The sequence below is a fragment of the Typopeltis vanoorti genome, chromosome 25 (genome assembly GCF_054136105.1).
Source record: "Typopeltis vanoorti isolate ZY-2024b chromosome 25, IOZ_Tvanoo_1.0, whole genome shotgun sequence".
NCBI classification, from domain to species: Eukaryota; Metazoa; Arthropoda; class Arachnida; order Uropygi; family Thelyphonidae; genus Typopeltis; species Typopeltis vanoorti.
In genome coordinates, this window is record NC_143573.1 from 58471942 (window position 1) to 58495000 (window position 23059).

The following is a 23059-nucleotide window of genomic DNA, read 5'->3' on the forward strand; positions in this document are numbered from 1 at the left end:
GGTTCGCCTGCTTAACAACAATGCTCCAGTCCATACTGGCTATTGTTGCGAAGGCTGCAGTGAAGGACTGTGGCTTGCAGGAAATTAAACACCCATCTTACAGCCCAGATCTAGCACCCAGTGACTACCACCTCTTCTTGAAACTGAAGAAAGACCTTCAAGGAAGAAAATTTGCAGATGACAATGAGGTGAAAGATGAAGTTTTAGGCCATTTTGCAGACAAAAGTACAGACTATTTTTTTCAAGGGCATAGAAATGTTAATTCAAAGATGTGAATTTTGGGTGCTGCAACAGTGGCACAATCCAGATGCATGTACAGGTGAGCAGAAGTTGCATCCACTGACCTTAGCAAGAAACCAGAATGCATGGCTTCTATATGCACAGAGGCAAGTTTTCTCTTCTGTGCAAATAGAAGCAAGTCTTGCCTTGATAAAGTCAGATTTAGATTTGCTGTTTTCTGTTTTGTTATTGATTGGCACCTGGGGTTAAGTTTTTTTTTTCCCTTTCCAACTGCTTTGATACACTTTCTGCTGAATCAGGACTTGGAAAGCAGATGAGAAATTAGAGCAGAATGGGAAATGAAGGTCCTTATGCCGGTGAGAATAATTTCTGTGATCCAATGTGAATTGTACATATACCTGCTCAAATTCCTGATGACCTTCTTCACTTTCCCAATATGTTTGATTTCCTTTAAGTAGTTCTTATAGATATATCTTATAGGTCATCTCTTCTCTCCATAACTCTGATCACAATCTTGTGAATGTTAATGAATGGAGGACTGATGTTCTGACAGAATGCCATTCCTCCAACAACTCCCAACATTGTGTCCATTGGTACCTTTGGTGCCAGAAGACACAATGTTGGGAGTTGTTAAGGTCACCTAGAAAGATGATTTCATTATCTGGATTGCAAATGGTTGAGCTTCATAGAGAGAAAGGTAAAGAGGTTTTTGGAATTTGAAGACCAGTAAATGCAGCAGATGAATGTTACTAAAAAGGGGAAAGGAAACCTTGGGCCACAGGAGGTCAAAGCAGGAGATTCTAAATTTGCCATTCCCTAGAAAGCAATCCATTATTGGTTCATTTATGGTTAGATAGAAAGATAGAATAGGGATATGCAGTGAGAGGAGGATAGATGCTTGGACGTGACAATCATACAGAGTGGCCAGTCTCCATGCCATAACAAAGCTTCGACAATACCACTACTTGCACTCCCTCTCCAGGTAAGACCTGGAAGAATACAGAAATCCCACAAAAGCACAGGTCTAAATTTATCACCCTCGTGGCAAAAGAATTATGAAGTGTGTAGTTTGGACAATGAAGATGCAATATAGATGCAGTTAGGTATCTGTCAAGGGCAGGTCTGAATGACTAAGTGATGATGAAAATCATTTATGTTGGTGTTAATGTAATGGATATTAATAAAGTGGATGTAAAAGTGAGTGTTCTTTCTTCTTTTTGACAGAGATTCTGACATCTGCATTTGTGCTTGTCACTTTTTTTTCTTGGAACTGATTTTTAATGGAGATTTGTTTCTGTTGCAGAGGTCAATATTTGTAGATTTCATTATTGGTTCATTTATGGTTAGATGGAAAGATAGAATATGGATATGCAGTGAGAGGAGATAAATGCTAGGGCGTGACAATCATAGAGTGACTACTCTCCATGCCATAACAAAGCTTCAGCAATACCTCCAACATACCACTACAGTTGCACTCCCTCTGCAGGTAAGACCTGGCAGAGTACAGCAATCCCTCAATTAATGCTCTTCCAATTAGTGCGTAATTTTTTTTCTGTACCCAAATTCAATTAGTGCGCCTATATACATCTTAAAAGTGAACGTTACAGATTTTAAAAATTTTCTATCTATACATTTTTTATGGCTACCTATTTTAAAAAATCACCCACGAGAATGAAATAATTTAGTTACCGATTTAAAACATTTTACAAAGTTATTTTTTAATAGTATACTACACTACTTCCATGTACAATATGTTGTTCGAAATTTACCAACAAAATGTATGTCTTCTACTAATTACTACTAATGGACAGAGGGACAAATTCCCGATGATCGGAGTAGAGCTCTCATAGTATCCATATATAAAAGGGAAATAAAACTGAATGTGAGAATTGCAGAGGTATTTCCTCTGCAATTCTCTACTAAGTGTTCCTGATAAGATTTATGCAAGTATACTTGAGAAACAGTTGAGAAAAATTTTGGAAGAAAAGCTTGGCGAAGAACAAGCTGGTTTCAGGTCAAATAGAGGCTGTCAAGATTACATCTTCACTTTACGACAAATAGTGGAAAAATCATGGGAATATAACAAAGATATGAATTTAAGTTTTGTCGATTTGGAAAAGACATAACAAGGTGACAAGAGAGAAGCTATTCTATACACGACAGTTATGTGGTGTCAATGGGGCATTATATCAAGCAATACTTAGTCTTTATTTGAGTTGTAAGTCAGCAGTTAGAATTGAAGGAAGTACAGGAAGATGATTTAATGTTAAATCTGGTGTGAGACAAGGATGTACATTATCCCCTCTGTTATTCATTATCTTTATGGATCACGTTATAAAGGAAAGTGGTATTAAACATGATATCAAAATTGGAGATATTAATGTCAGCTCTTTGCGTTATGCAGATGATGTTATACTTCTAAATAAATCCGCAACAAGACTGCAAGATTCTCTGACTAAATTGAATAACTGAAGGTCAGCAATAAAAAGACAAAGACAATGAAAATAGGCAGAATCACTGAAAACGTCAACTGTGTTGTGAACGGAGAACCTGTGGAACAAGTAAAACATTTCAACTACTTAGTCACGATTTTTAGTGAAGATGGTAAATTAAATATAGAAATAGACAACAGAATCAACAAAGCTGGTATGGTAGGAAGTCAACTGAATAAATTCATAAATTCAAAACACTAAATTAGCTGTGTACAAGACAGTGTTCAAACCAGTTTTAACTTATGGATCTGAGAGCTGGGTCAGAAGTAAAACACTTGACCAAAGACTAGAGACCGCAGATATGAGAGTCCTGAGAAAGATTAGAGGCGTGAACAGATGGCATCAATGGCAATATCATATTAAAAATGAGGATATAAGGAAAGAACTCGACATTGTCGGCATCCAGGAATGCGTTAGCAGAACTAATCTCAGGTGGTATGGTCACTTAAACAGAATGGGTGAGGAAAGATTAGCAAAACAAGTGTTCTCTGCCAGGTGGGCAGGAAAACGACCCAGAGGAAGGCCAAGATATAGAAGGATTGATATGGTACAAAGTGCCTTAGACGATAGAAATATAAGATATGATACTAAAGGAATACCTCGATTATCGTGATTCTAGATTTATCGCGGTTTGTAATTTGATACCAAAATTCCAATTATTGCACTCCAAATTCGAATTATCGCGGCCGCGAGATGTAGCCCACTACATATGCAACCAGTTCGATTCGCCACTCTCCAGGTATCGCTTCATTTTTATCTGACGGCGCCTTCTCACCACTTACCAGTAACTATCTGCCCTTGCCTGAAGTACACGTGGATATTTATTTCTCTTGTTATTTACCCCTACAATGAATGCTAAAAGAAACAAGGATGATTTCAAGTCTACAGCTATCAAGAAGAAACATAGAGTGTTCAGCTTAGAATATGATAAATAAGTATGAAGCAGGAATAACCAAACCCAAAATTGCAAGCAAGTACGGTCTAAATGAACCAACTGTTTGCCATATTTTAGACCATGCTGCAAACTCTAGGGCTTCGATCTAGGACTAAAAGAAATTGAAAAAGGTGATGTTCAGGACCTGCTTCAGTCACATGATAAGGAGCTGGAGGATGAAGACCTAATTAACCTCAAGAGAGAGAATGTGCTTACGATGCTCAAATTGATGATAATGATGAACAAATTGACTTGGCAGCGAAGGAATTTACCCTCAAAGAAACGGATGAAATGTTTAGAATTGCTGAAAATTTTAAAGAAAAAATCTTGAACAGCGATCCTATTCTAGAGCAATCACTGAAAGTTCGACAGGAAATTGAAAATTCCATCCGTTGCTACCGAGTTTTATACGAAGAAAAAAGAAAGAAAAAATTCCACCAGACAACTCTACACCAATTTTTATCCAAGAAAGAATAATTGTATGTACTGTATGTACTTCTTATATATAAATAAAGATTAAAGAATAATCTTGTTTTTCTTAATGAACCTTCATTTTTTTACTTAACACGCTTAACACATTTGTTTTTTACTTGATATATAAAATTTAATTAATAGATTTGAAAAATCCTTGGCATTGTTCACCCATTTTACACGCATTATTTATTCTGATTATCGCGGATTCGATTATTGCAGTATTTTTCGTGGCAACAATAACCTTGATAATCGAGGTATTCCTGTAATTACATAGCATTTTGATGATCATATCTCATGCCTCTTTCGTAATTGTTTTCCTTACTTTTTTATTTTAAAGTATTTTCCCAACCTTTTATCATGAGTAAACGAATTTGTAAAAATGATTCGGAAAGTAATCTAACTGGAAGAAAAACTTGAAATAATAAAGAAAAATAAACAAGGCGAGTCCAGAACAAAGATAGGACAAGAACACAAGAATGAGTGAATCAACTATACAAGCAATTTTAAGCAAAGCTGCTGAACACAAAGAGAAAGAGACATCTTCTATGTTTCTTAAACCTAATTTATCCCTTTGTTCATCAAGTTCATCATGCATGCACACGAAATCAAAGTATTATAATGATTGAATTAGAGACTTCTTTCTACATGGATCAAAGATTACAACCAAAAATGGATCCCGCTAAGCACTGACCTTATTAAATCAAAAGCATTAAGTCTCTTTGCAACCTTGAAAGGAAGGTCTATCAATGATAGAAAAGAAGAATTCCACGCTATTGCTGGGTGGTTTGAGCTTTTCAACAAGAGAAATAGCCTACATAATGTTCTAATCATAGGCAAAACTGCAAGTGCAGATAAGGAGGTGGCCACAAATTATCCAGAGATTTTGAAGAAAATTATGGAAGAAGGGGGCTATGAGCAACAAATATTTAATGTCGATAAAACCAGCGTTTCTTGGAAGCGAATGTCTTCCAAGACTTTTCTAGCCAAATCAGAGAAATTTCAGCCGGGTTATAAAGTCGCAAAGTCGAATGAAATTACTGCTAGCAATATGCGAGCTGTTTGGAAGCACATTCTTCCACATTGTGCAAATGATTTTAGAGGCTTTTCAAATGAATCTAAGTTAATTAAATCTCATTCTGAGAAATTGGATGATTCCGACCTGCTAAATTTAGATGCACAGTGGGAAGATCCTGAAGAATATGATAAAAATTTAATCACTGACAAGCCCAAAGAGATTTCACAGAAACAATTTGAAATATTTTCCATACAATCAAAGCTTTTAAGCTGCAATACTTAGAAGCCGACCCTGATGAAGAGAGAAGCAGTAAAATTGCAGAAGTAGTAGAATAGGCAATAGAACCATACTATCAAGTGTATGAAAAAAAAAAGAAACAGAATGCTTGCCAAAGTACGTTAGCTTAAGTCTTTGTTAAGAAGCAAAATAATAAATTTATATTCTGAATATGTTTTATTATCTTTCAGCTTAATGGTTTTTCCTTAACTAGATATACCTTAATTCTTTTATAAAAAAAAATTAAAGGTCAAAAATGAAATGAGGAACGAATTATACCTTTTCCCATAGGTTATTATATTCGATTAATGTGTTTTCAAATAATGCACCTATTTTAAAGAACGCATTAGGCGCATTAATCGAGGGATTGCTGTATATGATTTTAGAGGCTTTTCAAATGAATCTAAGTTAATTAAATCTCATTCTGAGAAATTGGATGATTCCGACCTGCTAAATTTAGATGCACAGTGGGAAGATCCTGAAGAATATGATAAAAATTTAATCACTGACAAGCCCAAAGAGATTTCACAGAAACAATTTGAAATATTTTCCATACAATCAAAGCTTTTAAGCTGCAATACTTAGAAGCCGACCCTGATGAAGAGAGAAGCAGTAAAATTGCAGAAGTAGTAGAATAGGCAATAGAACCATACTATCAAGTGTATGAAAAAAAAAAAGAAACAAAATGCTTGCCAAAGTACGTTAGCTTAAGTCTTTGTTAAGAAGCAAAATAATAAATTTATATTCTGAATATGTTTTATTATCTTTCAGCTTAATGGTTTTTCCTTAACCAGATATACCTTAATTCTTTTATAAAAAAAAATTAAAGGTCAAAAATGAAATGAGGAACGAATTATACCTTTTCCCATAGGTTATTATATTCGATTAATGTGTTTTCAAATAATGCACCTATTTTAAAGAACGCATTAGGCGCATTAATCGAGGGATTGCTGTATATGATTTTAGAGGCTTTTCAAATGAATCTAAGTTAATTAAATCTCATTCTGAGAAATTGGATGATTCCGACCTGCTAAATTTAGATGCACAGTGGGAAGATCCTGAAGAATATGATAAAAATTTAATCACTGACAAGCCCAAAGAGATTTCACAGAAACAATTTGAAATATTTTCCATACAATCAAAGCTTTTAAGCTGCAATACTTAGAAGCCGACCCTGATGAAGAGAGAAGCAGTAAAATTGCAGAAGTAGTAGAATAGGCAATAGAACCATACTATCAAGTGTATGAAAAAAAAAAAGAAACAAAATGCTTGCCAAAGTACGTTAGCTTAAGTCTTTGTTAAGAAGCAAAATAATAAATTTATATTCTGAATATGTTTTATTATCTTTCAGCTTAATGGTTTTTCCTTAACCAGATATACCTTAATTCTTTTATAAAAAAAAATTAAGGGTCAAAAATGAAATGAGGAACGAATTATACCTTTTCCCATAGGTTATTATATTCGATTAATGTGTTTTCAAATAATGCACCTATTTTAAAGAACGCATTAGGCGCATTAATCGAGGGATTGCTGTATATGGCAGCAGGATTATCTGCCAGTTGACCAGGAAGCCTCCTAATTTGTTACTGACAGCTCTGGGACCATGTACTATCTGGCAATACCATTGTTTTTATTCATGTGCCCTCAAAATGGAGAAGGTTTTGGTCTTTAAGAATGTTTGGCATGCCCTTGAAGGGTATCACTCGCACTGCACAGAGAAGAGGAACAGGGTAACAGAAATTGGAATCTCTGCTCTAGAAAATAAAGATAGCATTCACCACTTCAGGGCTTCAATAAGCTGGTTGATGGTATTTCACATGGCAGTGAAAGTCATCTACCACCCAGTGTGTCTAGTTAGCATCTTCCAGTAGGAAGATATCCTTTTGTAGCAAGAATACTTACCGAGTTTTCTAGAGTCTCTTTTGTGAAAACAGGCCACATTATGGAAGATAGGCTGACTTAACAGTGAGAGGCTGTATATTGTGCACTGTCTGCCTATTAGTCGCCCTATAATAGAAAGTATTTGTTCTGTAAAGTGTGAATTGTCTGGCAGGTTCGTCTGTCATGCAGGATAAAATACCTTGTAAGTTTTGCAAGAGACTGGCTTGCTTAATATACATGAGGGTGAAAAGGACATATGATAATTCTTCATGTTTTAGATGCAATTCAAACTTTCCAAATAAAGAAAATATTTTCTTATGTCTATAGATATATTATATACTGAATCAATGCAAACATTTAGGTTTTCTTAAAGCTTAAAAGAAATATCACGAGTGCAACTTTTGACATCTGTTAAATGAAAACTGATTTTAGAATAGCACACTAACATATCAAGTTTTAAAATATTGGTAAGCTATGAAGACCAGTTTTTAACAATTAATATGTCAAGAACTTTATTTTAGCATAATAATCATGATAAAGGTCAAAAAATAAGTATTAAAAAACAGCTGTAATAAATATACTATTTCACATACATTATTTAATCAGAGATATTGCGCTCAATTTTTTTTTTCTAAGTATTTTAGCAACATTATCATCAAATTCCTGTCATGTACTCTCAAGGGGTGTACAGGATATCAGAAGAGCACTACATGAAAAAATTACTTCATTACTAACTTCCTATCTACAATTTTCTTCCAAATCAGTCTGTTACTTGTCAAGACTCCAACATTATCAGATCTTATATTTCTATCGTCTAAGGCACTTTGTACCATATCAATCCACCTATATCTTGGCCTTCCTCAGGGTCGTTTTCCTGCCAACCTGGCAGAGAATGCTTGTTTTGCTCTCCCATTCTATTTAAGTGACCATACCACCTGAGATAACTCTGCTAACGCATTCCTGGATGCTGACAATGTCAAGTTCTTTCCTAATATCCTTGTTTTTAATATGATATTGCCATTGATGCCATCTGTTCACGCCTCTAATCTTTCTCAGGATTCTCATATCTGCGGTCTCTAGTCTTTGGTCAAGTGTTTTACTTCTGACCCAGCTCTCAGATCCATAAGTTAAAACTGGTTTAACACTGTCTTGTATACAGCTAATTTAGTGTTCAGACTAATTTCTCTCTTATTCCATGTGAATTTATTCAATTGACTTCCCACCATACCAGCTTTGCTGATTCTGTTGTCTATTTCTATACTGAATTTACCATCTTTACTAAAAATCATGCCTAAATAGCTGAAATGTTTTACTTGTTCCACAGGTTCTCCATTCGCAACACAGTTGACATTTTCAATGATTCTGCCTATTTTCATTGTCTTTGTCTTTTTATTGCTGACCTTCATACCATATCTATTACAACATTTATTCAATTTAGTCAGAGAATCTTGCAGACTCGTAGCAGATTTATTGATAAGTATAACATCATCTGCATAAAACAAAGAGCTGACATTAACATCTCCAATTTTGATATCATTTTTAATACTGCTTTCCTTCATAATGTGATCCATATAGATAATGAATAACAGAGGGGATAATGTACATCCTTGTCTCTCACCAGATTTAAAATTAAACCATCTTCCTGTACTTCCTTCAATTCTAACTGCTGACTTACAACTCAAATAAAGACTAAGTATTGCTTGATATAATGTCCCATTGACACCATATAACTGTAGTGTCAAGTAGATTCTATCTTAGCACTTTGTCATATGCCTTTTCCAGATCTCCAAAACTTAAATACAGATCTTTGTTATATTCCCATGCTTTCTCAACTATTTGTCTTAAAGTGAAGATCTGATTGTGACAACCTCTATTTCGCCTGAATCCAGCTTGTTCTTCCACAATTCTTCTCAATCATTTCTCACATATACTTGCATAGATCTTGCCAGGAACACTTAGTAGGGAAATACCTCTGTAATTCTCACATTCAGTTTTATTTCCCTTTTTATATATGGGTACTACGAGAGCTTAACTCCAATCATCGGGAATGCAGTGCAGCCACGATAAGACTTTTATACCACCATACTTCAACATTTCTGGTCGAATATCATCCACTCCTGCTGCCTTTCCACATTTTAAGCCTTTGATGGCTTTTTCTACTTCAAGTATGGATATGTATTCCTGACTGGATGTCTGGTCAGTGTTTTTTACCACGGTGCTGTCATCACTGCTTGTTTCATTTAGCAGGTTTTCAAAGTAATTACCCCATACTTCAAGGGTATCTTTTTCTCCCGTTTTCATGTCACCTTTATCATTTCTAACTCCTTTTAGAGCACTCTTTCCTCCATTCCTAAGCTTCTTCAATAACCTCCAGAATGTTCTTAAAATTTATAAATAACTGTTGGAGGAAATGCGAGTTCCTATCAGACTGGTTAAAAGCTAAGGTTATATCTATATTTAAGAAAGGAGACAGAGATGATTGTCAAAATTACAGAGGAATAAGTTTATTAAATACAGATTACAAAATTTACAGTAAAATCCTGAATAAAAAAAAAAAGACTTAGAAATATTGCAAACAATCTACTCTCAGAAAAAGAAAATGGTTTCAGACATGGACGATCATGTATAGACAATATTTATGTGCTAAAACAAATTATTGAAAAAAGATGAGAATTTACCAAATGTATCACTTACATTTGGTAGAAGCTATACACAGTTTATATATATAAAAAAAAAAAATACAGTTACAATTAGGTAATAAGTTAACACAAGAGATAAAAAAAATCAGTGTCAGACAAGGATGTAGCTTATCTCTATTCAATATATACAGGGTGTTCGGGATAAATTTGACATATTTATAATTAATTATATTTTTCCGTAAGTTACATGTATTAACACACACTTCTCTTCATTTAAAAGTTTGGACCCTTCTTCATTCATATACAAGATGTCAGAAAGGATGGATAGCTGGAACCCACCTGAATCATGGAAGAGAATAACTTGTATCATGATGATTCGTGCCCGCCATCAAAATAAGGATATTACGACTGCTGCCCAATGCTCCCTGAATACAGTAAAAACAATCAGGCATGAACTAGAGACTTGCAATGGTGACTACGAGGATGTAGCAAGAAGAAAGATCCCTAGCAGACGATCTGATTGCGTTCGTACAGCAGAATTCCTCGCAAATCTGCAGGAACAGGTGTTGAAGAACCCTGGCATTGGAATTCGGGCTTTGTTCGTGGAGTTGCTAACTGTAGTCAAGCCCTGGATAACAAGGGTAGCCAATGGTAGGCCGTATGTATGGCAGCAGGATTCGGCCCCTTGCCACACCTCTGGGAAAAGTCAAAAATGGTTGTCTGAAAATTTCTACGACTTCACCAGTCCAAATGTTTGGCCTCCAAACTCCCCAGACCTTAACCCCATGGATTATTTTGTATGGGGCGCAGTTGAAAAAGACACCAATCGCACTTCCAGTAATACAAAAGCCCAGTTAATGGATAAAATTAAAACAGTTTTTGCGGCCCTTCCCAGGGAGACTGTAGCATCAGCTTGTTCGAGATTCCGAAGCAGAATTGAAGCTGTGATCGATGCTAATGGTGGTTATTTTGAGTAAATCTTGTTGATAGTATTGTAATTAACTCTGCCTGTAATGTTTTTTTGTCAATTCATTAAATTTAATAGATACAAAGAAGATTTTCTTTTTCCTTACGAAACTGTCAAATTTATCCCGAACACCCTGTATATATTGATTAGATTATTAAAATATGGAAAACAACAATAAAACAAGGCATTCGTTAACTAGAACTGTTATGCTGTATGCAGATGATCAGATTATATTACAAGACAATGAAGATGACCTTGAAAAATAAGTTTACAAATTAAACAAAACAATCCAATAATACAATTTAAAAATTTCATAAAAAAGGTCAAGGCATTTAAAGGTTGGGATCATGTTAGATCAAAACAGTTATAGAAAATAAAATAATGGAACAGATGACACAGTTTAATTATTTAGGTTGCAAAATAACATATCTAAAAGATAATGATATAAATGAAAAAATAAATTTTAGAAAATTTGTGGAACAATTAAAAGGACAATGAATAAAAAAACAATACAAAGAAACCCAACCAAAATTTTAAAAAGTAATGGCCACTCCACTCTGTTATATTGGTTCAGAAAGAAAGAAAGATGAAAGTAAAATACAAGCTGCAGAGATGAGATTTTTAAGAACAATTAAAGGATGCACATAATTGACCATATAAGAATGAAGACATTAGAAAAGAACTAGATATTTATAACATAAATGAAAAGATCAATGAATATAGAGAGAAATGGAAAGAACATCTTTAGGATGGGAAGATATTGGTTACCAAAAGAGGTGGATAGATATAGACCAAAGGGGAGCAGAGAAAAAGACTAGCAACAAGATGGAAAGACCAGTGAAGTCAGAACAGACAAATGCCTAATCCTTCAAGAAATAAAGATGAAGATATTGTTAGGATCGGATTTTCACTTTAAGACAAATAGTTCAGAAAAATCTATATTTAATTTTCATAACTTTGGAAAAGTCATATGACAAGGAGGAAAGAGGAAGTTCTATTTGAGCTGTAACTCAGCAGTAGAATTGAAGGAGGTACAGGAAGTATCATGATGATGATATTTCTTACATGATGATGTATCAATGACTGGATACCTGATAATGAGTTATAGCAATATCATATTAAAAATGAGAATATCAGGAAAGGACTTGCCATTGTTAGCAGAATTAATCTCAGGGTATGGTCACTTACACAAAATGAGGGAGAAAAGATTAGCACAAGTGCTCTTTGTCAGGTTGGCAGAAGACCTAGATGTAGGTGGACCGATAACAGTTAAAAGTGCCTTAGAAGGCAGATATATAAGATAACATTGGAGTCTTGACAGATAACAGATTAATTTGGAGGAAAATTGTTGATCAGCAGTTAGTAATGGTGTAACTTTTCATGTAGTACTATCATAATTATCCTGTACACCAACTCCCGAGGGTATATATCAGGAATTTGATGATGATAATAAATAAAATATGGACATGCTGATTATATTCCCAGTTTTTTTTCTCTAATATTTGTCTTATATTTCTGTAATTCACTACAACCACATCTGATGAGTTCAATTACTATTCTGTCAGTAGCTGATGCTTTGTTATTTTAATTGTTTTTTTTACTTTCTTCTACTTTGGCTAGTAAAGATTAAAATATTTCTAGGTGACATGTATGTTTTCTGTTCAAAAGTCTCAATAGGTTCATTGCAAAATTTAGTTCATTAAGGTACTCTCTCTCTCCACTGTTTACTAATTTATCTCTAGTAATTAGTATTTGTCCATTACTATTGCTGTTATTTTCATACTTGAATCTTTTTTTTTTAATTTCATAGAAGAATTCTCTTCTTTTTTTTTTTTTGATTATTCAACGTAAACTGTTTCTGGATTTCTTCAAGCTATTTGTGTAAAAATTTAAATAAACTTAAATACTTTACTTTTATTTATGTAATTTTATATGTATTACTTATTCATTAAAGCAAAATAAGGCGTGACAGAACTTCCACTTACCTATTTTTTTCTTCTAATTCCTTGTTTACTTTTCTCTTAAATTTGGGCAACAGCTGTTGTAGCCATTCTTTGACATCATTTCGGTCTTTCAACTGAGATTCAGAACCAAGGGGATTAATGAAGTGAAATGTAGTAGTATCACCATTATGTAGTACTATTTGTAACTGTACTTTGGCCTTTCCCTCAGGGGATATTTTTTGCACTAATCCAGAATACACAATAAAAACACAATTCTCCTTAAGAATACAAATTTTTAAATGTAAATGTTTATTGAAAAAATCAAGATATAGCAATAACAAATACTGAGAATAACAGTTTGGAGCATAAATTTTTTTAAATTTAGAGTGAAGAAGATCGATGTCAGCTCCATATGTAACTAAACTTCACATATTCAACCTATAAGCCAGCTCTTGCAATACGCATTCTAATTCTGGAGTAATTGTGGCCATATTGTAATACAACTAAAGTAAGCTTTAATTTTGTGTTTTAACTCTTATAACAAAGTCACACCTAATTTATTTTTTTGTGTAATCGCATAAGAAGAAAATCGATATGTATAAAGGTAGACCTATGAGGTGGACAAGATGTTGGCCTTTTTGTGCCTAATAATCTGTTCTGAAAATGGACATCCAGTAGAATTATTCTTCTCAACATTGCTGGTCTTTAAACTTATTATACCACCACATTTCATGTCTAGGCTACTTGCATATACAGGCTGATGACTTCACATCTTCATCTTAAACTAATTATACCAATTCACATAATGATGATTACATAATCCTCATTAGATGAATTAACCCAACAGATTTGACTAAATTCTTACTTACTAAATTTTTCCACTGAAAAATTTATCCTGACATCAACTGACTTGAATCAGATGGACATACACAAGCACAAAATTCTTTAAGTAAACAATCTATCTTAACTAACTATTAATAATTCAATCTGAAAAATGTTTGCACTTAAAATATTGAGGGTTTTTTCTTTTTTGCTGTGGAAATCCTGTACAAATAAAAAATACTTTTATTTTAGCAGTTATACAATATAGAAAGAGGCATTTAAAAATAAAAACCTAAAATGAAATTGAAAGCCACTTATGTTTAAAATACTGAATTGGCATTACCCATCAGTTCATAAAATACTTTAACAATAACTGGCCATTAGGTATATTGCTAAATTTAACCTTGTAGTAAATTTTTCCAGTAGGTTAGCAATTAAATTAAATTTGCCAAAAAATTATATTTTTGTGTTTAATCCTTTATCCAAGAGTAAGCAAACAAAGTTCACGTGTGAAGTATCTACATGTCTAGGCTACTTGTATATAGAGGCTGATGACTTCACATCAATTGCCTTAGTATGCCATACTGCAAAGCACACTTCATTTCAGAAAAGCACATTCCTATGTATTTCAGTTTTGACCTTTTTCCCCCAGTGGAAGCTGGACCCATAAGAGATACCACAGTTAATAATGCAGTCATATATTTCTTATATATATGGAGTAAAAAGGTTTATCACCTTATTCTTAAAATACTCTATATTAGAGATAGTTGTAGAAACTATATTTCACTTGTTCTACGGGGTTTTTCTCTGTATTTTCTAAATGAACTTGTTGACACTTTCCAGGAACAATGTATATACTTTCTGCTTTTCAAGGACTGCCTGCTTGAATTCAAAAGAATTCAAGCAGGCAGAATTCTTGAACTTTTTGAATTCCTACAAACAACATCAAATCATGCCTCCCTGATTGAAACAATCAATATTTTCTTCATATTTTGGCAGTGATTTTCTATGGTATGGTTTTTGTTTGCAAAGCATTTCCCTTTTCTCCCATAATATTTGTATAATTGAGTCTGCAGTTTAACACTGAAACCTGATTGAACTGAGGTGCGTAAGGGTCACAGCTATATAACTGAGAGGAGAACTCCACATAGCCTTTAAAGGAATGCAGAAAATTGATCAGCACTTCTGAAATAATTATGATTTTCATAATGAAAAGAATAACATGTAAGAAAGTTTTAAAGCAAATAAAAGTTGAGCAGATCTCAGATGTGAACTGTAGACTAACAAATACAAAGATTATTGAAGAAAAAATGAAAGCGTTTGAAAACAGGAACCAAACCTTGGAGATTCAGTGGCAAGCCTTGAAGAAAACCCTGATTGATTCAGCCAGAGAGGCATGTGGTGAGGTTGTCTGCAAGGATAGAAAAATCAACACTTCATGGTGGATACAGGAAGTTAAAGAGGCAGTGAAGGAAAAGAAGAAATCATATGAAAAGTTCCTGGCAAATAAGTCGGCTTTTGCTCGTAGAGAATACAGAGAGAAACGTAAGAAAGCGAAACACTGTGTAAAACTAGCTAAACAAACAGCATGGGAGGACTTTGGCAAGAACATAGAAAATAAATATCAAGAAGGTGACAAGATATTCTGGAAGTTGTAGAAGAAGCTTAGAAATGGAGGAAAGAGTGCTGTAAAAGAAGTTAGAGATGATAAAGGTGACATGAAAACAGGATAAAAAGATATCCTTGAAGTATGGAGTAATTACTTTGAAAAACTGCTAAATGAAACAAGCAGTGATGACAGCACAGTGATAAAAAACACTGACCAGGCATGCAGTCAGGAATACATATCCATACTTGAAGTAGAAAAAGCCATCAAATGCTTGAAATGTGGAAAGGCAGCAGGAGTAGATGATATTCGACCAGAAATGCTGAAGTATGGTGGTATAAGAGTCTTACAGTGGCTGCACTGCATAGTTCAGAAAGCCTGGACAGAGAGACGAATTCCCGATGATTGGAGTAGAGCTCTCATAGTACCCATATATAAAAAGGGAAATAAAACTGAATGTGAGAATTACAGAGGTATTTCCCTACTGAGTGTTCCTGGCAAGATCTATGCAAGTATACTTGAGAAACGGTTGAGAAGAATTGTGGAAGAAAAGCTTGGTGAAGAACAAGCTGGATTCAGGCCAAATAGAGGCTGTCAGGATCATATCTTCACTTTACGACAAATAGTCGAGAAAGCATGGGAATATAACAAAGATCTGTATTTAAGTTTTGTCGATTTGGAAAAGGCATATGGCAAGGTGCCAAGAGAGAAGCTATTCAATACGCTGCAGTTATATGGTGTCAATGGGGCATTATATCAAGCAATACTTAGTCTTTATTTGAGTTGTGAGTCAGCAGTTAGAATTGAAGGAAGTACAGGAAGATGGTTTAATTTTAAATCTGGTGTGAGACAAGGATGTCCATTATCCCCTCTGTAATTCATTATCTATATGGATCACATTATGAAGGAAAGTGGTAGTAAACATGATATCAAAATTGGAGATGTTAATGTCAACTCTTTGCTTTATTCGGACGATGTTATACTTCTGAATAAATCTGCTACAAATTTGCAAGATTCCCTGACTAAATTCAATATCTGTTGTAATAGATATGGTATGAAGGTCAGCATTAAAAAGACAAAGACAATGAAAATAGGTAGAATTGTTGAAAATGTCGACTGTATTGTGAACGGGGAACCTGTGAAACAAGTAAAACATTTCAGCTACTTAGGCACAATTTTTAGTGACGATGGTAAATTAGATATGGAAATAGACAACAGAATCAACAAAGCAGGTATGGTAGGAAGTCAATTGAATAAATTCATATGGAATAAGAGAGAAATTAGTTGGAACACTAAATTAGCTGTATACAAGACAGTGTTCAAACCAGTTTTAACTTATGGATCTGAGAGCTGGGTCAGAAGTAAAACACTTGACCAAAGACTAGAGACCGCAGATATGAGAGTCCTGAGAAAGATTAGAGGCGTGAACAGATGGCATCAATGGCAATATCATATTAAAAATGAGGATATTAGGAAAGAACTCGACATTGTCGGCATCCAGGAATGCGTTAGCAGAGCTAATCCCAGGTGATATGGTCACATAAACAGAATGGGCGAGGAAAAATTAGCAAAACAAGTGTTCTCTGCCAGGATGGCAGGAAAAAAACCCAAAGGAAGACCAAGATATAGGTGGATTATTACAATACAATGTGCCTTAGACGATAGAAATATAAGATCTGATAATGATAATATTGGAGTCTTGACAAGTAACAGACTGATTTGGAGGAAAATTGTAGACAGGAAGTTAGTAATGATGTAAATTTTGATGTAGTACTATCATATAGTGTACACCTCTTGAGGGTACATATCAGGAATTTGATGATGATGATATATTCAAGCAATGACAATCAAGGAAAAGAAGGAGTAGCCATAGTATTCAAAACAAAATACATGGTTAATCTTCTTGAATGGCAAGCAGTCTCAAGTAGAGTGATGTGGGCAAATATCAGAATGGGGAACTGGACCATAAGTCTTATTTGTGCCTATGGTACTTTAGTAGAACCCACACATGGTTCTACTAAAGAAGAAGTGGAGGAATCTTTTGAGGCTTTGGAGAAAGCCACTCACACAATGAAAAAGGAAAAGTTGGTCTTTGTTGGAGATCTAAATAGCAGAGTAGGAAATGATTGTCAGACATACAAAAATATTTTGGGAAAATTTGGAGAAAAGAGTAAAGCTAATAATAATGGCAAATACCTGTTGAATTTCTGCTCAGGACATGGACTGGTCAGTACTAACACAATATTCACACATAAAAATGTGCACAAATTCACATGGAGAGAAGAGGCAAGGAATAACAGAAGTCTTATTGACTACGTTATTGTTGATAGTGATGTTTTCTCACTGTGGCATGATACTAAGAGAGTACAGAGGATTTGAAATTGAAAGTGATCACCATTTAGTCTTGAGCAGGATAAAATTGAATTTCATATTGAAAAGAAGAACGTGTAAGAAAGTTTTAAAGCAAATAAAAGTTGCTTTAAAACTTTTTTATTTTTTCTCTCAGATGTAAACTGTAGACTAAAATATAAGAAACATTATTCAAGAAAAAATGAAAGAGTCTGAGAATAGGAACCAAACCTTGAAGATTCAGTGGCAAATCCTGAAGGAAACTGATTGATTCAGCCAGAGAGGCAATATGGTAAGGTTGTCTGCAAGGAAAGAAAAATCAAAATTCCATGGTGGACACAGGAAGTTAAAGAGGCAGTGAAGGAAAAGAAGAAATCATATGAAAAGTTCCTGGCAAATAAGTCAGCTTTTGCTCTTAGAGAATACAGAGACAAATGTAAGAAAGCGAAACACTCTGTAAAACTAGCTAAACAAAAGTCATGGGAGGACTTTGGCAAGAATATAGAAAATAAATATCAAGAAGGTGGCAAAATATTCTGGAGGTTGGTGAAGAAGCTTAGGAAAGAGTGCTGTAAAAGGAATTAGAAATGATAAAGGTGACATGAAAACAGGAGAAAACAATATCCTTGAAGTATGGAGTAATTACTTTGAAAAATTGCTAAATGAAACAAGGAATGATGACAGCACAGTGGTAAAAAACACTGAACAGGAATGCAGTCAGGAATACATATCCATACTTGAAGTAGAAAAAGCCATCAAAAGCCTGAAACATGGAAAGGCAGCAGGAGTAGATAATATTGGACCAGAAATGCTCGAGTATGGAGGTATAAAATTCTTACAGTGGCTGCACTGCGTAGTTCAGAAGGCCTGGACGGAGGGACGAATTCCAGATGATTGGAGTAGAGCTCTCATAGTACTCCTATATAAAAAGGGGAATAAAACTGAATGTGAGAATTACAGAGTAATTTCTCTACTGAGTGTTCCTGGTAAAATATATGCAAGTATACTTGAGAAACGGTTGAGAAGAATTGTGGAAGAGAAGCTTGGTGAAGAACAAGCTGAACTCAGGCCAAATAGAGGCTGTCAGGATCAAATTTTCACCTTATGACAGATAGTTGAGAAATCATGGGAATATAACAAAGATCTGTATTTAAGTTTTGGAGATCTGGAAAAGGCATATGACAAAGTGCTAAGATAGCATCTACTTGACACTACAGTTATATGGTGTCAATGGGGCATTATATCAAGCAATACTTGGTCTTTATTTGAGTTGTAAGTCAGCAGTTAGAATTGAAGGAAGTACAGGAAGATGGTTTAATTTTAAATCTGGTGTCAGACATGGATGTACATTATCCCGTCTGTTATTCATTATCTATATGGATCACATTATGAAGGAAAGTGGCATTAAACATGATAACAAAACTGGAGATGTTAATCTCAGGTCTTTGCTTTATGCGGATGATGTTATACTTCTAAATAAATCCGCTACAGGTCAGCAGGATTTTGGGACTAACTGTTGTAAATAAATATGGTATGAAGGTCAGCATTAAAAAGACAAAGACAATGAAAATATTTAGAAACATTGATTTTTACTGAAGATGGTAAATTCAATATAGAAATAGACAACATAATCAACAAAGCTGGTATGGTCGGAAGTCAATTGAATAAATTATATGGAATAAGAGAGAAATTAGCCAAAAACACTAAATTAGCTGTATACAAGACAGTATTCAAGCCAATTTTAACTTATGGATCTGAGAGCTGGGTCAGAAGTAAAACACCTGATCAAAGACTAGAGATCGCAGATATGAGAGTCCTGAGAAACATTAGGAGCATGAACAGATGGCATCTATTGCAATTTCCTATTAAAAATGAAGATATTAGGAAAGAACTTGACATTGTCAGCATCCAGGAATGCATTAGTAGAGCTAATCTCAGGTGGTATGGTCACTTAAACAGAATGGGCGAGGAAAGATTAGCAAAACAAGTGTTCTCTGGCAGGTTGGCAGGAAAAAGACCCAGAGAAAGACAAAGATATAGGTGGATTGATACAATATAAAGTGCCTTAGAAGATAGAAATATAAGATCTGATAGTCTTTACAGGTAACAGATTGATTTGGAGGAAATTTGTTATAATTTTTATGTAATGATGTAATTTTTCATGTAGTACTATCGTATTCTGTACGCCCCTTGAAGGCATGTATCAGAAATTTGATCATGATAACGATGATGAGCTGCTTGAACTTTCTTACATTACAGTAATCTTTATCCTGCTGAAAACTAAATGGTAATCACTTACTATTTTAAATTTGTATCATGAACCACTGTGAAGATGTCACTATCAACAGCAAAACAATAAATAAGACTTATTTTTTGTGTTCTCTGTGTGGATTTATGCACATATTTATACAGGAACATAGTTTTAGTAATGACCAGCTCATGTTTTCAACAGAAATCTAGTAAGTACTTACTATTAGCTTTGCTCTTTTCACTAAATTTTTCCAAAACATTTCTATATGTCTGATATTCATTTCTTATTCTGCTGATTAGATCACTAACAAGAACCAGCATTTCTTTGGAGAATTTCTCTAGTGACTCAAAAAATTTCTCTTCTTCCTTAGTAGGGCATTCTGTGGAATAATGGGCACAATTAAATCTTACTGTCCAATTCTCCTTTTTGAAATTTATCCACATGCCTATACCTGAAATCGTCTGTGACTAAGACGCTTTGCTTTTAATAGCACTTCTGACAAAATACTAAAGATTATTAAACATACGTATTCACAAGAATAAATACATAATAATTTTCATTTTAGCAACTATTTTGACCTAAAAGGTCATCATCGGTGCATCAACAAAATCACAAAGCAAAGCCAGAACAAAGACCATTAATCCAATTTGCAAAGCTAAGCCATATGTGAGAATGCCACCATATTGGTGGTTACAAAATAAAATAAGACTACAATTAAAGTCTAAATTAAAATTAAAGTTATTTGAAATAAAAAATTTTGGTTTAAGCCAACTGAGAATATAAGTAGGATGGCTAAGTCCCAAACAGCCAGCTAAGAATTAAAACTATAGTTCTAACATGCTGATGACATAGCTATCATTTGACAAGAACAGTATGAATCAATGGAAATGCAATGCCAGGTGACAACACTGCCTAATATTGACAGTGCAAGCAGTACTCTATTGACATGCTGGTTTTTTTTAGCACCAGTGAGGTGATGTGTGAATGCTACAGCTTCCATGAAACATTTTTTGCTACGTGTAAGGATGATACAGCAACATCACAATGCCATTTTATAACACCCATGGTAAAACACATCAATTTATTATGGCTTACATCAACTTACATCACACGTGCACTGAGTGGACCAAGGATTAGATAATCCAGGAAACTGCTCCAGAGACCAAATGTAGTACTTTTTTCTAACCCTGCTTATTAGAGGCTATTTATTTAAATAGTATCTAGAGATTGCTTTTTAGATACTGTTTAGGTAAGAATATTGCTGATAGCAACTCTTTCAACGAGAAATATTACTTTTTATTCAGTAAGTCTGAATGAAACTCCAGAGTGGAGGAAAAATATGAAGGAGCAAGTAGTACTGATATGTGAAGTAGCAGAGAAATGGAAACAAGAAATGAATAAAATGCAAAGAATGTGGTAATGATGAAAAAGTGTTTTTCAGTAACCCTGTGTACACAAAGTTCATATTTGAATTTTAGAGAGTTAAATTACCTGCTAATATGTCACTCCTTATTTACATATAAAATTAAACAAACAAATAGCCATGACAAAATGCCTAAGATCCTGAGATAAGAGAGAGATCTGTATTAGTATCATTAAAGAAAATGATACTTTTTTTCAAGCATATAAAAAAACATAGTTTATTAAGTTCAGTCTTTTAATTATTTTATACTTCAATTATATACATTCAAAATATTAACTAATTATTCATTACTTACTTTTTACATCGGCATATTTGTGACTAATGGAAAATGTATCTTTGCTTTCCAACATCCAAGCAATTCTCTCAGCCATCAAATACAATGTTCCATCATTCTTTTTGTGACGTACATAACTCACCATCAACAGAACATCCTCAGATGATGTTCCCATTGTATCTTCCTATTCAAATTATTCATTAAATAATATAAAATGTTACTGCAGTTATACAAACAAGTATGCAAAATAGATCAATACTATTGATAATAGCTAATGATTACACAGTCATATTCATATCATCTGAATAAGTGATCAATCCTAAACATGCTTAGTTCTGAAGATGATTCACTAAAGGTGTGATTAGTAATAACTGTCTTCTTCTACACCCATAGTCTATGTAGACCACTGGGGGCACTATAAAAGTGACAGTCCTAACACACACTCTCTCTCTCTTAGGATCTCCTTAACAAGATGGATAACGAAGAATTAGTCCATTTTCTAATATTATCTTTCCAGGTGATTCTAGGTCACCCCCAGTGTTTTTTTACTAGAAAGTCAAGCCCTCTATTGCTATTTTAGATAGGATATCTGATAATATCTTCAATACAGCAGTGGTGTCACATGTCCCTTTCAGTTGGGTATTGTGTGGATTATGCCACCTGTGTTACAAAATTCATGTCAATTTGACCATATTATTCCATTTTTATCAATTTATGAAAATTTTAAGAGTACATAGTGCATCAGTGCTCATCCTAATTGGTCCAATGCAGTTAATTGTAGGACAATTTTGAATACTTTATAAATTAACTGTAACCAAATCTGCGTAGAGTTGGGGGGGGCAATGTGTTTGTTTTAAGATGTATTAGAAAACAATAACAAAGGAGAAGGCTATATTTCGTTGATGTATTTGAATTACTCAAAGGTGTAAATGTAATAGTAAATTAGGAAGAGGAGGACGAGGCTTACCTCCTTCAACTACAATCATATAATCCACAAAAGCTCTGGCAGAAAACGGGACATTCAGTAGATCGTCAACACTGTTTCCCATTGTAAATATAGACAAAAAAGTTATAATTTATTTATAGAAAATTATATATTAAAAACTTGTTTATGTTGATGTCCTAAACATGTCAATTAACACTTCACACACACAAAACAGATGAAACTCAGAAAACAAAAACAGCAACTCATGACAAATGACAACATTCAATTGGATTAGTTGACAAAATAACCAATCACAGCCACTGATTTCTGGGTGCTATTGTCTCAGCGCACACCCTGCCTTGCCTTCAGGCTGGTTTAAAACCACTGGAATGCTAATATTTTAACCCACTGTGCCATCCGTATGTCTATTCAAAAAGAATATGGGAAGAAGGAAACATCCCACAAGAATGGAAGACAGCAATAGTCATAAACATATTCAAAAAAGGAAACAACGAATTGCAGATTATGCCTATTATCCCTATTAAATA

The 23059-nt window shown here is 34.2% G+C and overlaps 1 protein-coding gene across 2 annotated transcripts in view; it reads right to left on the reverse strand.

Moving 5' to 3' along the window:
- Tfb1 (transcription factor B1) overlaps positions 1 to 23059 on the reverse strand; it is a 165134-nt gene that overhangs the window by 116680 nt on the left and 25395 nt on the right. For both annotated transcript variants that reach the window (XM_090414441.1, XM_090414442.1), the window contains exons 3-4: positions 21608 to 21770; positions 12904 to 13105 (exon numbers count right to left, since the gene is read on the reverse strand). In XM_090414441.1, coding sequence (XP_090270567.1) covers positions 12904 to 13105; positions 21608 to 21761 — 356 coding nt within the window. In that variant the 5' untranslated portion in view covers positions 21762 to 21770. The remainder of the gene's footprint in view (positions 1 to 12903; positions 13106 to 21607; positions 21771 to 23059) is intronic.